The sequence below is a fragment of the Remersonia thermophila genome, chromosome 1 (genome assembly GCF_042764415.1).
Source record: "Remersonia thermophila strain ATCC 22073 chromosome 1, whole genome shotgun sequence".
Lineage (NCBI taxonomy): Eukaryota > Fungi > Ascomycota > Sordariomycetes > Sordariales > Chaetomiaceae > Remersonia > Remersonia thermophila.
Genome location: NC_092217.1, coordinates 4,869,527 through 4,883,910, shown reverse-complemented (window position 1 = coordinate 4,883,910; position 14,384 = coordinate 4,869,527). Strand labels below are relative to the sequence as shown.

General features: G+C 63.0%; 4 protein-coding genes across 4 annotated transcripts; 2 read left to right on the top strand and 2 right to left on the bottom strand.

The window, feature by feature from the left end:
• Positions 1–1,782: 1,782 nt before the first annotated feature.
• Positions 1,783–3,616, bottom strand: VTJ83DRAFT_1344 (uncharacterized protein; the record flags this gene model as incomplete). Its single annotated transcript, XM_071007493.1, has 3 exons — positions 1,783–2,276; positions 2,395–3,303; positions 3,397–3,616. The coding sequence occupies 3 exons, from the start codon at positions 3,614–3,616 to the stop codon at positions 1,783–1,785; spliced, it is 1,623 nt and encodes a 540-aa protein (XP_070870697.1).
• A 1,847-nt stretch (positions 3,617–5,463) lies between these two features.
• Positions 5,464–6,186, top strand: VTJ83DRAFT_1343 (uncharacterized protein; the record flags this gene model as incomplete). Its single annotated transcript, XM_071007492.1, has 1 exon — positions 5,464–6,186. The coding sequence occupies one exon, from the start codon at positions 5,464–5,466 to the stop codon at positions 6,184–6,186; it is 723 nt and encodes a 240-aa protein (XP_070870696.1).
• Positions 6,187–6,648: 462 nt separating this feature from the next.
• Positions 6,649–9,593, top strand: VTJ83DRAFT_1342 (uncharacterized protein; the record flags this gene model as incomplete). The annotated part of the gene is made up of 2 exons (XM_071007491.1): positions 6,649–6,756; positions 6,852–9,593. 2 exons carry the CDS (start codon positions 6,649–6,651, stop codon positions 9,591–9,593), a joined length of 2,850 nt encoding a protein of 949 aa, XP_070870695.1.
• Positions 9,594–10,523: 930 nt separating this feature from the next.
• VTJ83DRAFT_1341 (uncharacterized protein) lies at positions 10,524–13,531 on the bottom strand (the record flags this gene model as incomplete). Its single annotated transcript, XM_071007490.1, has 2 exons — positions 10,524–12,812; positions 12,896–13,531. 2 exons carry the CDS (start codon positions 13,529–13,531, stop codon positions 10,524–10,526), a joined length of 2,925 nt encoding a protein of 974 aa, XP_070870694.1.
• Between the last annotated feature and the right edge of the window lie 853 nt (positions 13,532–14,384).

Here is a 14,384-nt window from a genome sequence, read left to right as displayed (position 1 = left end):
CCAGCACACGTTCCGACTCCCAGGTCTATGTACGCAGTATTAGGTATTTTTCAACGCTCAGCTGGGCCTTTTTATTTTTTAGGATTCCTGATCTTTTGCTGGAATTCTCACGGGTTGCGGCGACACAAGTAACAGCCCACCCAAGGTACACAGCAATTATAATTACCGAGTCAGTACAGTACATACAACAACAGCCAGCAGCAGCAGCAGCAGCAGCAACGTCAGGTACCCAGGGCACACTGTCTCCCCAAATTGCCTCTTTCTCGTATCGAAGGCCTTGCCCAGGTCCGCAATCCGAAGTGAAACAACCTGGAAACCCCCCTGACGGGACTCCCTTGACTGCATCTACCTGCAGCCTCCACTTTTGGCTCCACCTCGGCCCCCTGGGTGGCGATTGAACGGCCGCGTCCGCCAGCTTCAGGGGCCGTTTCGGGTGGACAAAGCTCGCGGCTTGCAAACCAGACGAACGGCCTTCACTTCTGTTGATCGCATCACAAATTACCTACTGTGTATAGTACACGAGTTAGTTAGGTATTACCCAGTGAAAGTCAACAACAAACGCTCGCGCTCGGCAACCAAAAAAAAAAAAAAAAGCAATCCCCCCAAGGTGACCAATTGGCTTGTTGCTTTGTTTTACTAGTAGGACTTCTCCAAACCTTCAACCTCTCTTGTTTTGTTTGTTTTTTTTTCCCCAAGCTCCCATGTGGCGTCTCACCTTGGTCCACAGAACGGGCCAGACCCTCTCTCCCCACCCAAACAACAAACGGCCGGCCGAGCAGCCGCGTCGACCGGATGGGCTGCACGGTTCGCGGCCTTGACAACAGGACGGCGCGTTGCGGCGAACAAGAATTCCCTGCCGACGACGACGGACACTGACGGCCCTCGCGGCCAAGCGTGTTTCGTGTTGTGGAACGGAATGAAACACGCAACAACCGCCTCACCGGGCGGTTCCTGATCCCAACTCGAGCCGTCCTCTCATGTGCGGGCCCAACATGTGCGTACAAGTAGTGTACGACGTCTTGTACATACAGTAACTACTACAAACAAGCAAACAATAAACAAGAGCACATGGTTGGGTTGGGGTAGTTCGGTTCAGGTTGTGGTCGCCGGTCCCCCTCGGCTCAGGGGCTGTCGTGTTCTCGTAGTAATAGTCGCACAAACTTGCCCTGCAATTACACCACCAACTCGTTCAACCACCGGACAGGACCCGGTCCCAAAACAACCTGACACAATCATTATTAAACGCCTGCGGAACCTCGGAAAGGAACAGCCGCAGGGTGGCCATAATCAAGTACAAAATGCCAACCTCGCAAGGCCCTGACATCCTTCCACCCCACCCCCTCTCCCCCGGCCTTCGAGTGTCTCCGTACACAGTACACAAAAGCGTGGTTATGAAACTGGGAGCCTCTTTACACATTCTTGTCCTCGTCGATGAGCCCTCGATTCAGACCAGCACGCATGCCCCACCCGAGCGCCTGATGTAGGAGCAGGAGGGGCAATGTCCTTGAGCTTCGGGGCGGTCTTCCCCTCTGTCGGTACGCATCTTCACTAGGTAGGTCGGGACAGGGAGAAGATGCAAGCAAGCCGCCGACGCAAAAAAGAGGGGCCACGAATCTACCGTACAATTAAACCATGTGCCGACCAAGCGAGCACATTACGCGAATAAAAAGGGGGTATTACCGCTGCTGCAAACCATCAAAAGAAGAACTGGAGCGACGCGCGCAGTATGTATGTATGAAAAACAAACCCCATGTTCGAGGAATGGGGAGGTGGAGGGCCCCTTCATGCCCCCGACCATGTACCAAGAAGCAGATGCAGCGCGACCAGCAACGCCAACCCCCTCCAGATCCCCCCCGCAGCACCTACGCTCCTCCTCCAACATGGCCGAGACGATGATGTCGCGCCCGATGTCGTCTCGGCCGCCTGGCCCTGCGATCCAGACCCCAACCCCGACCCTGCTCCTGCTCCTGATCCTGATCCTGATCCTGATCCGAATCCGGATCCGGATCCGAATCCGAATCCTGCCCCGGAGGACCCGAACCCAGACCCGGTGCCGGTGCCGGTGCCGGCGCTGACGCGGTTCGGGGCCTCCACCCCGGTCTCGGTCGCCTCCGGCGTGGAGCTCGGGAGCGTGATCGGCGCCGCCGCGTCGGTCACAGGCCCGCACGCGCCCGTGATGGCGGAGAGGGATCGGATGTCGCTGAGGGCGGCGGGGGCGGAGCCGCAGTTGTCGGCCTGGGAGAGCCAGATGGCGTTGGTTTCGAGATCAAAGACGGCTGGTGGTTCCGCCCGTGTTAGCTCGCATCCCCAGGGTCCTGATTCAGCCGGCCCGGTTCGGTTCGGGCGTGTCTTTGTCACGGGAGGAGGAGGGATCAAGGCTCGGCGCGCACGTACCATAGGCCGACCGCAAAAAGGTGTCGCCCAGCAGCGTAAACTTGTCGCTCGCCATGATGCCCAAAAAGCACATGGGCGGCCTCGTCGGCACCTCCCGCGTCAGCTCCTTGTAGGGCACCTTGACCGTCACGCCGTCAAACGCAAAGTCCAGCGTGCCGTTCATGGCGGTCAGGGCGCAGTCGATGCGGTAGAAGCCGTGGACGTCGGGCTCGGCCGCCCCGAAATCCCGGGCGATGGCCGCCGTCAGGTTCCGCGGCAGCAGCGTCATGGTCGAGCCGCTGTCCAGAAACACGGGCCGCGCGCTGCCCTCGTACGACCTCGCCGCGCCGCTGGGCGGGGTGAGCGTGATGGCCTTGAGGTCGACCCAGAACCGCGGCACGCGGTCGGGCGACCGCTCGGCGGGGATGATGGGCAGCCTCGTCAGCCGGCCGGCGAACTTGGCCGTGTCGACGCCGCCAAACACAATGATGCCCTCGCGCGCGTCCTTGCTCCCGAGCGCGAGCGTGTAGGCCTTGGTGCGGGTGGCGTTTTGGGCGTGGAGCTGGTCGACAAAGTTGGGGTACTTGGTGGCGATGCCCATGCCGTAGCCGATCCCCAGGATGCCCGCGAAGGCGTCCGACGTGGAGGTGGCGACGCCGAACTGGACGTTTCGCAGCGCCGTGGAGGTGCCGGCCAGGGTGATGGTGTCGGTCACGTAGCTGATGTTGGCGGAGCCGATGCCGTACTTGAGCGTCTTGCTGGTGCCCAGGGAGGTGACGGTGGTCGACTTGGACGTGTCGTACTGGCCGATGCGCTCGCAAAACAGGGCGTCGGCGCCCTTGACGGTGCTGCAGTCGGGGTTGACCCAGAGCTCGAAGGAGCCGGTGTCGAGCTGGACGAAGACGGGCTGCGGTGGGGTGCCGATGCTGACTAGGGGAGCGGAGAGGAAGGGGGAGGGGAAGGTTACGCGTCAGAAGAAGGTGGCAAGACAAAGAGACCTGGGGGGAAAGAGGTGGTATGTACGCTGGGCATAGTAGGCTATATCGGAACGGTTCGCCAGCTGCATCTGGACGCCGCGCTTGTTGGTGAAGGCGTGGACGTTGGTCGAGTGGATGATGGGGAGGTGGATGCAGCCCTCATCGTGCGTGGTGGTGTGGAACGCCGGGCGGGCGGCGGCAACATGGTGAACGAGACCGAAGAGTAGCAACACCGATGCCGAGGTAGAGAGCATGGAAACTGCCATGGCAGGCGTCGGGCGAGAGGATACGGGTCACGTCGGGTGCGTCCGCATGGGGAGGGGAGAGCGAAGGGGGAATATCACCGGGCGATGATGGCGGGCAGGAGGACAAGACAAGAAGAGAAAGGAAACGCCGGACAGCGGCCAGCCGCTCTCATGTACGAGGTCTTCGACAAGAAGAGGCCAACGACGACGGCGGCGAAGAAGAAGAAAAGAAGATATGTGGGAGACCAGGCTCCAAAGCTCGATTGCGGTGTCGAGGCGCCCTGGGGATGCGTAGGGTACGCCCTGCGACGAGTGACAAAAGGGAAAGCGAATGGAGAGGAAAAGAAGAAAGCAAACTAACACACACACACACACACACACACCAACATACAAACACACTCCTCCAGGGAAAGGAATGGAAGTTGGTGAGAAACAAAACAACCTCCCAATGAAAGCAAAGGAATAAAAAACGAGCCGGTGGAAGATGAAGGGTAAGGGAGCTACGGAGCAACAACACCAAAACCAAGCCCCCCCCCCCCCCGGGGGCCTGTCTCAGGCCAGTCCGCATCGAGACGCCAGTACGCCGTTGCCAAAAGGCAAGTCTCCAAATACAGGATCCCCCGTGGACCAACGGACCCATCCTGGGCGCATGCAGGAGCCGCGCAACAACAGACGCGCGGCTGTCTGGACCAATGCCCTCCGCATGACGCTTCGACTGCTCCCAACCTGCGCCGAGGAAGAGGGGCTTTGGCCGTTCGGCTGCGCAAAGAGCCGCGAAACGGGGCGGCTGGCCCCAGGGAGCCAAGCCAGGCGTCCCCGGCCAAGCCGTTGAGCGTGAGTGCTTTAGAGGCACTCTGCGACAAGAGCAGCCATATCGCCGGGAGATCAAACACGTCAGGGGCTCGCCGTTGCTGCGCTGTTCCCTGTCGCGGGCAGAAAGACGGGCCGTAGCGGTCGGCGCCAGGTGTTGGTCGGCCGCTTGCTGGCCAATGACGGTGTCCCTCTCCCCCCTTCCCCCCCGGCGCTCCGCTTTTCTGGAACGGCGGACCCTCGAACCTCGCTTCTGCATCGCGTCAAACAGACAAGAAGCTCGGCGCAGGCCGGCGCTTCGCAGCGCCTGTGTAGAGTACGCAGTACGTCTGCTTTGTACGGAGGTTCTCAGTGCATATGTACATATACAGTACATACATACATGCATACATGTGCAGGCCGGACGGCCTCAGGGATGCGGTTTCACAATCCCATTGTTTGAAATGCCATGAGACTGGAATCGCCCTCGACATATTACCGTGTAAGTGGCATGCTGCTCGGATAGAACCCGAAAGCCGCGCTCGCACGCTTCCATGGCCTGACCTGACCCTGCCTGCCGGAAATGCCGGGACCCGTGCAGAATGTGTGCAAGTACTAGTAGTACTTCGTAGGTAGGTAGGCTGACAACCCCACCGAGAGAGGGCTCTCAGAGACACACCTCCGCTCCGGCACGTCAGCAAACGTATCCATTCCGCCGTCCGTCTCAGATGGCTCGCCCGGCCGGATCCGGGTTTCTCAGGCCCGGACCGGAGCAAGAGGGCATGCGTTGGGCGTCTCTTGCTGAGCACCTGACGGGTCGGTGGTGGCTGAGCTAGGCTCCTACATCATAGGGCTCGGCTGAGAGCTGAGAGCGTAAGCGTGAGCGGGGCGTCAAACTGTCTGGTTGAATTGAATCGCGCCATCCTTAAAATCCCCCCCACATATCTTCAGAACCCTCCAACCTGCCGTTGTCCTTGGAACACCTTGGCATCCTCGTCCTCCGTCCGTTCCCCTCGGAGAACCACGCAGCAGAAAGCTTTCCCGTCACCACCACCACCAGCCCTACCACCACCATCCTCATGGCTCGCGACCTCCCACCCGACGGGTTCACCTTCACCCACACCCCCGCCGTGGATTTTCTCAACGTCCCTTCCAGCACCTTTCTCTCCGCCCGGCCCCTCGTCCGCGGCGCCGCCACGGGCGCCCTCGTCTTTTCCCGAGCCCCCGTCACCACCAGCAGCAGCAGCAGCGCCGCAGCAACCGACAGCAACGCCAGCACCGGCACCGGCACCAACCAGCCGCCGTCGGAACCCCAGGACCGCATCCTCATCGTCCAACGCGCCCCGCACGACTCGATGCCGCTGCGCTGGGAGGTGCCCGGCGGCGCGTGCGACCCGGAGGACCCCACCATGCTGCACGGCCTGGCGCGGGAGCTGTGGGAGGAGGCCGGGCTCAAGCTGCGGCGCGTCGTGAGGCCGGTCGGCGACGAGCACGTGTTCCTGACGAGGCGGGGGCGGGCGGTGGCCAAGGTGACCTGCGAGGTCGAGGTCGAGACGGTCAGGTCGGAGGGCGGAGACGAGGCGCTGCCCGAGGTGGTGCTGGATCCGAACGAGCATGTGAGGTTCGTGTGGGCGACCGAGGAGGAGTGCAGGAAGGGGAGGGCGGTGGCGGTGGTGGTGGATGCCGGTGAGGGTGAGGGTGAGGGTGAGAGGACCGAAGAGGTCGAGATACAGTTTACGACCCAGGCTCAGAGGGAGGTGGTGTTGCAGGGGTTTGAGCTCCGGAAGAAAAGGGAGCCATGACTAGAGTTGAAAAATTGAAAAAAAAAGCAAAAGAAAAAAAGTCGAAGGGATTACTACCACAGTCATGAAGCATGAGAGATGTATATGTCTCTTTGTCTGTCCACTGCGTATAAGCGCGAGCGGTACTTGGGGGGGAGTGTTGTTGTGGTTGTCTAAGTAACCCTAACCCTTATCCCCATGAAAGGCCATTCAGTCAGCTGCTCACGCGACGCGGCACGCGCGTCTTCTCTTTTTCCCGTTTTCTTTATCTTTTTTTTTGTTCCGCCCTGCGTGTTCCCGTGGACGCCAGGTTCCAGGCTTTCGGTTCGGGGTGACATCAACGTTTCACATCTCACCGTCTGCCACCACCACCACCACCACTACTACCACCACCACCACCATCACTACCACCACCATCACTACCACCACCACCACCGCCGTCGCCGTTTGTCGTCGCCTTCTGCAAGACCCAGCAGAGATGCCATGGGCACACCGCCGCCCATCCTGCACGGCGACCCGTCGTTGTTTGACTCGGCCCAGCCGTTTCGCGGCGTCGTCGTCTGCTGCACAAACATTCCCACCGAGAGAAGGGTCCGTTTCTTCCCTTGACCGTCCTCCTCCTCCTCCTCCCCCTCTGCGCCGACCAACAGCTAACTCGCCCGGGCCCTCGGCTGGCTCCGCTCCAGACCGACATTGCAGCAAAGACGACGGAGCTCGGCGGCGTCCACAAATACGACCTGACCCCCGACTGCACCCACCTCATCGTCGGCGACTACAACACGGCCAAGTACCGCCATGTCGCCAAGGAACGCCCCGACATCCGCGTCATGGCCGCCGGCTGGGTAGAGGCCGTCCGCCACCTCTGGGTCCAAGACGCCGAGATCGACTTCCTCGCCCTCGAGCAGCAGTGGCAGCTCCGCACCTTTGAGACCTGCGGCGGCGACCCCGCCCCCGACGGCGGCGAGACGGAGCGCGGGCGCCTTCTCTGCAGCATCACCGGTGTCGAGGACCCCGAAGAGCGCCAGCGCCTCGTCCACCTGATCGAGGCCAACGGCGGCCTCTACACCGGCGATCTCACCCGGCGATGCACCCACCTCATCGCCAAGAGGCCCGAAGGCCGCAAGTACCGCGCCGCCCAGACCTGGAACCTCTTCATCGTGTCCGTCGAATGGGTCTACGACAGCATCGACCGCGGCCTGATCCTCGACGAGAAGCTCTACGACCCCGTTCTGCCCGAGCACGAGCGCGGCAAGAACGCCTGGAACAAGCAGAAGCCCCGCGTCTCGGCCCTCGGGAAAAGGCTGCGCGAATCCAACGCTGCCGCCCAGGACGAGGGCAAGCGCAAGCTGCGCAAGACGGCCAGCATGAAGCTCAACAGCCAGCGAGATACCTTGTGGGGGGACATTCTGGGCAAAAACCAACCCTCGGGAGAGCCGGCGCCCACCCTGGCCCTCAACGACAACCCCGCCTCCCCCGCGCCGCCGCCGCTCGCGCCGACGGCACACACCACGCAGCCCACGCAGCCTACGCAGCCCACGCAGCCCGTCCAACGCCGATCGCTCGAGACGCAGGCCTCGAAGCGCTCGTCCTTGGGCGTGCAGGACGACGGCCTCGTCTTTGCGTCGTGCTGCTTCTACGTCCACGGCTTCTCCAGCCAAAAGACAGAGATCCTGGTCAATACGATCGCCTCCCTGGGCGGCTGGATCTGCCGGTCGGTAGACGAAGTCGCGTCCGCCTCGGGCGCCCAGATGGCTCACCGGTTCCTCATCGTGCCCCAGACCTCGCCGCCCGAGACGCACCCCGCGGCGCCCAGCGGCATCCACAAGATCACCGAGTTCTACATCGAGAGGTGTCTGCACAAGAAGTACTTCTTCGACCCCTGGCAACACGTCATCGGCCGGCCCTTCTCCGTCTTCCCGATCCCGGGGTTCGAGGAGCTGACCATCTGCACCTCGGGCTTCACCGGCGTCGACCTGAACCAGGTGGACAAGTCCATCCGCCAGCTCGGCGCCAGGTACGAGGAGCGCTTTACCGCGAACACGTCCCTGCTGGTGTGCCCCTCGCTCGAGGCGCTGCGGAAGCAGAAGCTCCAGCTCGCCCTGGTTTGGAAGGTCCCCGTTGTCAGCGCCGACTGGCTCTGGGAGTGCATCGCCACGGGGTCCAACGTCCCGATCCAGCGGTTCCTCTTCCCCGAGCTCAAGCAGAACCTGACCGGGCCGAAGGCGCTCGCCGAAGCTCCCGCCCAGGAGAAGGAGAACGACGGCGCGAAACGAGGGCAGGAAAAGCGACCCGCGCGATCCACCCGGGATGCCATCGACAAAGACCTGCTGCCGTCCTCCAAGCCAAGCGCCAAGCCGAGACACCGCAGCGATCCGGGCGAGAACCCCTTCGTCACGGCCAAGGAAGCGCCAGAGCCGACCGAGCGCCAGAAACGACCGCTCGAGACCTCGGCCGCGTCCCTGACCACGGCCGCGGCCACGGCCGACTTTGCCACGGCACCCACGCACGCCCTCGCCACGAGCGACGCCGACATCAGCTTCCGGAGCAAGTCGGCCCCTCTGTCGGAAACGTCCTTCAACTCGCTCAACAAGACGTCCGCCAGCCCCCAGAAGGGGGGGAGCAGGCCGCCGTCGTCGGCGGCTTCTCGCAACCCTCGCAAGCCGTTCGGGAGGGTTGTCAGCGAAGTGGCGGATTCGGAAGCCACTGATGGCGACATCGGACAGCCTGACGACGTGCCGGAGGACGACGATCCGAACGCGGAGAACGAAGCCGGGCTGCCCGTTGAGAAGCAGCCCGAGCCCGAGCCCGAGCCCGAGCCCGAGCCCGAGCTCGACGCTACGGCCGCAGAAAGGCAGGCGATTTCGAACAAGCTCGTCACCACCATCCTGAACGCCCCGTCGACGTCGGCTGCGACCTCGGCGGCGGCAACCGACGCCCGGCCCAATCCAGAAGGAAACGGAGGCGACGCGTCGACGCCGCTGCAGCCACCACCTCCTCCTCTTCCTCCTCCTTCCGAAGAGGCGGCGGCCCGCCCGGCCCGGAGAAAGCGCAACATTTTTGGCCGCGCCATCAGCAACGTAAGCGCGGGGAGCAGCAATGGCGACTCGGCCACCACCTCGGCAGCCGGACCCGGCACAGCAGATGGCGCCGGTGCTGGTGCCGGTGCTGGTGCCGGTGCCGGTGTCGGTGCTGGTGTCGGTGCAGGAGGCGATGTCCCTGCCCCGGCGTCGACGCAGTTCAAATACGAGGACCCGGAAGCCAAGAGGGCAAAGATGGAGCTGAGGAAGAGGATGATGGGCAAGGAATCACAGGAAGGCGAGCCGGAGGTTGCGGGGGAGAAGCTTACCCTGGCAGGGATGGGGGGATATGATCAAGGCGTGACGAGGCTGCTGGAGTCCATGCCGCCGAGGAGGAGCAGGCGCCGGTGATTGTTCAAGAGGGTGAGAGGGTTGGAAGGGGAGGTCTGGCTCGAGAGGTGTTTGGGAGCGTTGGCGTTAAGAGTTTGTTGGTTCCTACTGTTCTGGTTGGGAGAAGCTGAATGCTGCGTTTGGGGGTCTGGCGTGATGAGAATGGTTAGGATATGGAAGGGAAGGGAAGGGGAGAGGAGTTCTTTGGGGACTGGGCATGCCGCGATCACGATAGCAACGAGCATCGCCACGCTGATCTATGGCGAAGAAGGGTCAGGAGTCAGGGTACGGATTCATGAAGACCACGATACCTATAGTACATCTGTTCACAGCCTGTTCAGGGCGTGACGGCAACGCACAAAGAGTGAAGCTGAACCTCGCTGTTCCTCTCCTGGTTGACACTAGGGGGGAAAAAAGGAAAAGAACAAAAAGAAAAAAAAAAAAGAAAGAAAAAAACACACACACGTAGGGTCGAACAATCTGAGCGCTCGACAAATTCCACATCCATGCCCCCAGATTACCATTACCTCTGAAGATCTGCAGCCTCCATCATCTCGAATCCAACCCCGTATCCTCACCAGATCCATCTCTCTCGTCTGCGTCATGGCATGTATCTCGTTCTTGTACCATACATTCATCAAACCCCTCCAGGGGTTCTCAACAGGCTTGATCAGTGCGACAGAAAAAGAAAACAAACTAGGTAGGTAAGCAGGCAGGTATCCATCCCAAGTCTTTAGTCGTGATTCATGGTCGTGAAACGTGAGAACGTGAGAACGTGAACGTCGTAAATCATCAGAGGTGAATAAGTCGTCGTGGAACTTGTCATGCATTTTCTTTTCGTTTTTTTTTTTTTTTTTTTTTTTTTGGGGGGGGGGGGTGGGGTGGGAAGGGAGAGGAGGCCAGAGGGGGAGCTCATACAACTCCTGTCCTCTCTGATCCGATCCGAGGCTTTCAGAGGTGCTCAACCACCTGCGTCAGAACCGTGATGAGCGTGGCGGCAGCACCGCTGACGCCGATGGCCCCGGCGGCTTCCTTGAGGGCGGCCCGCCGGCTGGTTGGGCGCTGGTCGTCGATGTCGTCTCTGTACCGGTCCCGGTCTCTGTCCCGATCTCTGTCCCTATCGCGGTCGCGGTCGCGGTCGCGGTCGCGGTCTCTATCCCGATCCTTTCTGTTTCTGTCCCTGTCCCTGTCCCTGTCTCTGTCTCTGTCCCTATCTCTGTCCCTGTCCCTGTCTCTGTCCCGATCCCTCTCCCGTTCGCGATCCCGATCTCGGTCTCGGTCCCGATCCCTCTCGCGATCCCGGTCCGTCTGCCGCTTGGAGGACCGCCGGTCCAGATCCCCGTCCCTCTCGCGAGACCTCTCTCTCCCCCCCCTATCCCGATCCCGGGACTTTTCTCGTTTCTCCCTCTCCCTCTCCCTCTCCTTCTCGCGCTCTCTTTCTCGTTCCCTGTCCCGCTCCCTCCACGACGGCCGCTCCGACCGCCACGACGACCCCGGCGGCGACACCTCCCGCGGCCCGCTCTCGTCGAACCTCACGTGGTGCGTGTTTCGGTTCTTGAGGATCGGCTTGGGCTGCACGGTGCTCGAGGGCGACGCGAGCCTCTCGTCGTCGCCGTCGTCGCCGTCGTCGCTATGCCCGGGGCTGCCCGTGCGCGCGGGGGAGGGAACGATGGTCGGGCGCCGGTAGGTCCGAGGCACGTCCTCGTCGGACGAGCCGCGGGCGGGCCCGGCGTCGCTGCCTCGACGGTGGCGGCGGCCGGTGCTGGTGCTGGTGCTGGTGCTGGTGCTGGTGCTGCTGGTGGTGGTAGTGGCGGCGGCGGCGGCAGCGGCGGCGGCGGTACTGAAAGTAGCAGCGGTGGCGACTGTGAGGGGTTTGGCGTCGTAAGCGTGAGCGTGGGCGCGGGCGTTGCTGCGGAGGGGTTCGCGCGGGTTGTACCGCTCCCGGTCGCGCGGGGTGTGGGTGTATTCCCCGCGTCGGCGGCGGGGGATGTCCGGGTTGGACGAGGTGGAGGAGGCAGACGAGTCGGACTCGCTCTCGTTGTCATCCTTTTCTCTTCTCCTTGTCCTCCTTCTGCTTCCGGGATCGCCGCCGCCGCCGCCGCCGTAGCTCGACCCGTACGTCTCGAGGCTCGGCGCGTCCTCCTTGGCCCTCTTCTCACTATCGTCATCGTCGTCCTTGGATCCCGACCGCCGCCGCCGCCGCCGCTGCTGCTGCCGCCCGTCCCCGGCGTCAGGAACGTAAGCCGCCCCCCTCGCCTCCCTCACCTCGACCGTCTGCCTCGCAAACTCCTCGATCTGCTCCTTGGGCAGGATCCCGAGCACGGCGACGAACGTCGGCGTCGCCTCGTAGCGCACGCCCGCCTTGTCCAGCACCACGGGCGACACCAGCCGGCGGTCGATCTTGGTCCACCTGGCGTCCAGCGGGATGGGGCGGCCCTCGCCGTCCGGGCGGAGGTGGCTTGTGAGCCGGCCGGCGGCCGGGGGCCCCTGCGCGGAGGGGTCCCAGGACGCGTCGGCCGAGCTGGAATAGGGAGGCGGCGGGAGCGAGCTGGCCATCGGGCTGGTGCAGTACGCCGGGGGCATGACGTCGTCGGCGACGTGAACGGGCACGGGCAGGGACAGCGACCGGATCCGAGACAGCTCGGATTGACGGTCCGGAGAGGTGCCCGGGATGATGAAGCGGAAGGCGGGCTGCGGATCGGCAGACAACGGCTCGGGTTCGCGGTGGACGGGGGAGGTTCCGGGGATGATGACCCGAAAGGCGGGGTGCGCTGCGGGACGGGAGGGGGAGGAGGAGGAGAAAGAGGAAGAGGAGGAGGTGGTGGTGGAGGAGGCATCCGTCGTTGGGGGAGCCTCGGCGAGACGATGCCGGTCGAGGGCGATCAGGTCCCGGGTGGAAATGAAGGCCGCGTGGGAGGTGGCAGGGGTCGGTCCGGCGTCGGGCCGGTCCTTGGAGGCGTCCTGCAGCTCAAAGCTCAAGCGAAGGGGGGGGAGCGAGGGAGCGTCCGGGCCGGGAGAGCGAGGCCGGTGCGCGAGGGGGTCGGTCGCCTCGGGGGTGGGCACGCGTCTCCGGCCCTCGTTGGAGACGGGGTGCCCGGTGTCCCGATGGGGTCTCGATGCAGCGTCCGGCGGAGCCTGGGCATCGACGACGGCATCGGGCACGCCGCGAGCAGGCGGCGCGGTACCCTCGGCGGCCCGCTTGCAAGACGCGAGCTCGCGGATATAGGCAAGCAGGTGGTTCTGTGACACGTCGTATTTTCAGCGTCCGTTGTGGCCGCCACGAAGGGAGGAGGAGGAGAGAAGAACGATGATTGGGACGCTACCTTGTTCTCGCGCAACGTTTCGGGCGAGCAGCCGTCGCGTTGGAGCTCCGTCTTGAACGTCTGCCACAGCTCCTCCTCGTCCGTCTCGAGCGGCAGGTCGCCCGGGCGGCGAAAGAGCCGAGAAGCCACCGCGTCGACGTCGGGCCTGAGGATCTCCATATCATTCTCGTCTTCGGTCGCCTCGGTCGCCTCGGTCGCCTCGGAGGCCCGGCGCGGGACCGTGTCCAGGAACATGTCCATCTTGGCGGCCACGGAGAGGACGTCGTTCTGGGCGACGTCGATCCTGCGGGCCTTCTCGGCGAGGTCCACGTCGAGGCCGTTCTCGGCGGCGGCGTGTTCATACCTGTCCAGCAACGTCCAGACCTGCCTGAGGACAAGGTCGCCGTCCTCGACGACGTCCCTTAGCTTCCGTGCGTAGACCGACGTCCCGGCCGCCTCGCGGGTCGAGCCGGTCTGGAGCAAGGGCGAGCCCGGGTTCCCCGTCTCGGCTTGGACGTGGTGCAGGGCTTTTCCTAGGGCCTGGATGGCGGATGCCAGGCCGGCAAAGCCGACGCCGGCATGCCGGGCGCGTTGCTGAAGCCGTTGGGCAAAGGCGCCGACGGCCTCGACGGTCGGACCGGCCTCGTTTGTGATCATCGACCGGGCCGCGGCTGGCGTGTGTGTCACGCTGGCTTTGGGTGGCAACGAGCAGACGAGCTCAAGATACAACCAGGGGCGGTTGCGATCTGAGGGAGACCCTGAGGGAGACGCAAACGCAGGGAAGGGGGGGTAAGCTGATGTTGGCGATGGATGTTGAAGCGAGCAGCAGAAGCAGCAGCAGCAGCAGCAAGCAACAAAGCACACACGCTCGACAAGCTACCCACGGCGAGGTTGTTTCACGGAGTTGGTTCGGTCATGGAGGAAGGAGGAGGAGGAACAGGAACAGGAGGAGGAGGAGGAGGAGGAGGCAAAAGGGGTCAGGTCAGCCAAGGTACGGAGGCGCCTCGGAGGCGGACGGATGATGTATGACATTCTACATGATACGAAAAGGTCACCTGGTGCTCTTTGATTCGAAGTCTGCGTCTTGTCTGCTGACGAATCACGAAGCTCCCAGCCATCATCATAAGAAAGGCCAGCCAGCCAGTTCCGGGGCGGTTGACGCGGAAAAGATGGGAACGCAGCCCCGGACCTTGGAACAGCCCGGCAAGGTTCCATGCTGGCGTTACGCTAGAACCGGAGAAGGCTTAGCTTCTCTAGACGGCTGCAGCGAGGCTCCTCTTAGGGCTGTCTCGGGTTGAGCCATCGTCATCCCATGGCTCAAGCTGCTTTTTCAAGAGAACCAGCGCCGGCCTGCTCCACGAGCCTCGCCCCCGTTTCCGGACCGGACCGCATTGTGTGACTGCGTGTGACGGATATCCCACCGGCGAGATGCGCGCCCAGCCCCAGCCCCAGCCCGAATAACAACTAGGCGAAATCCGGGCCGGCTGCTCACATCTCATCCAAACACCTG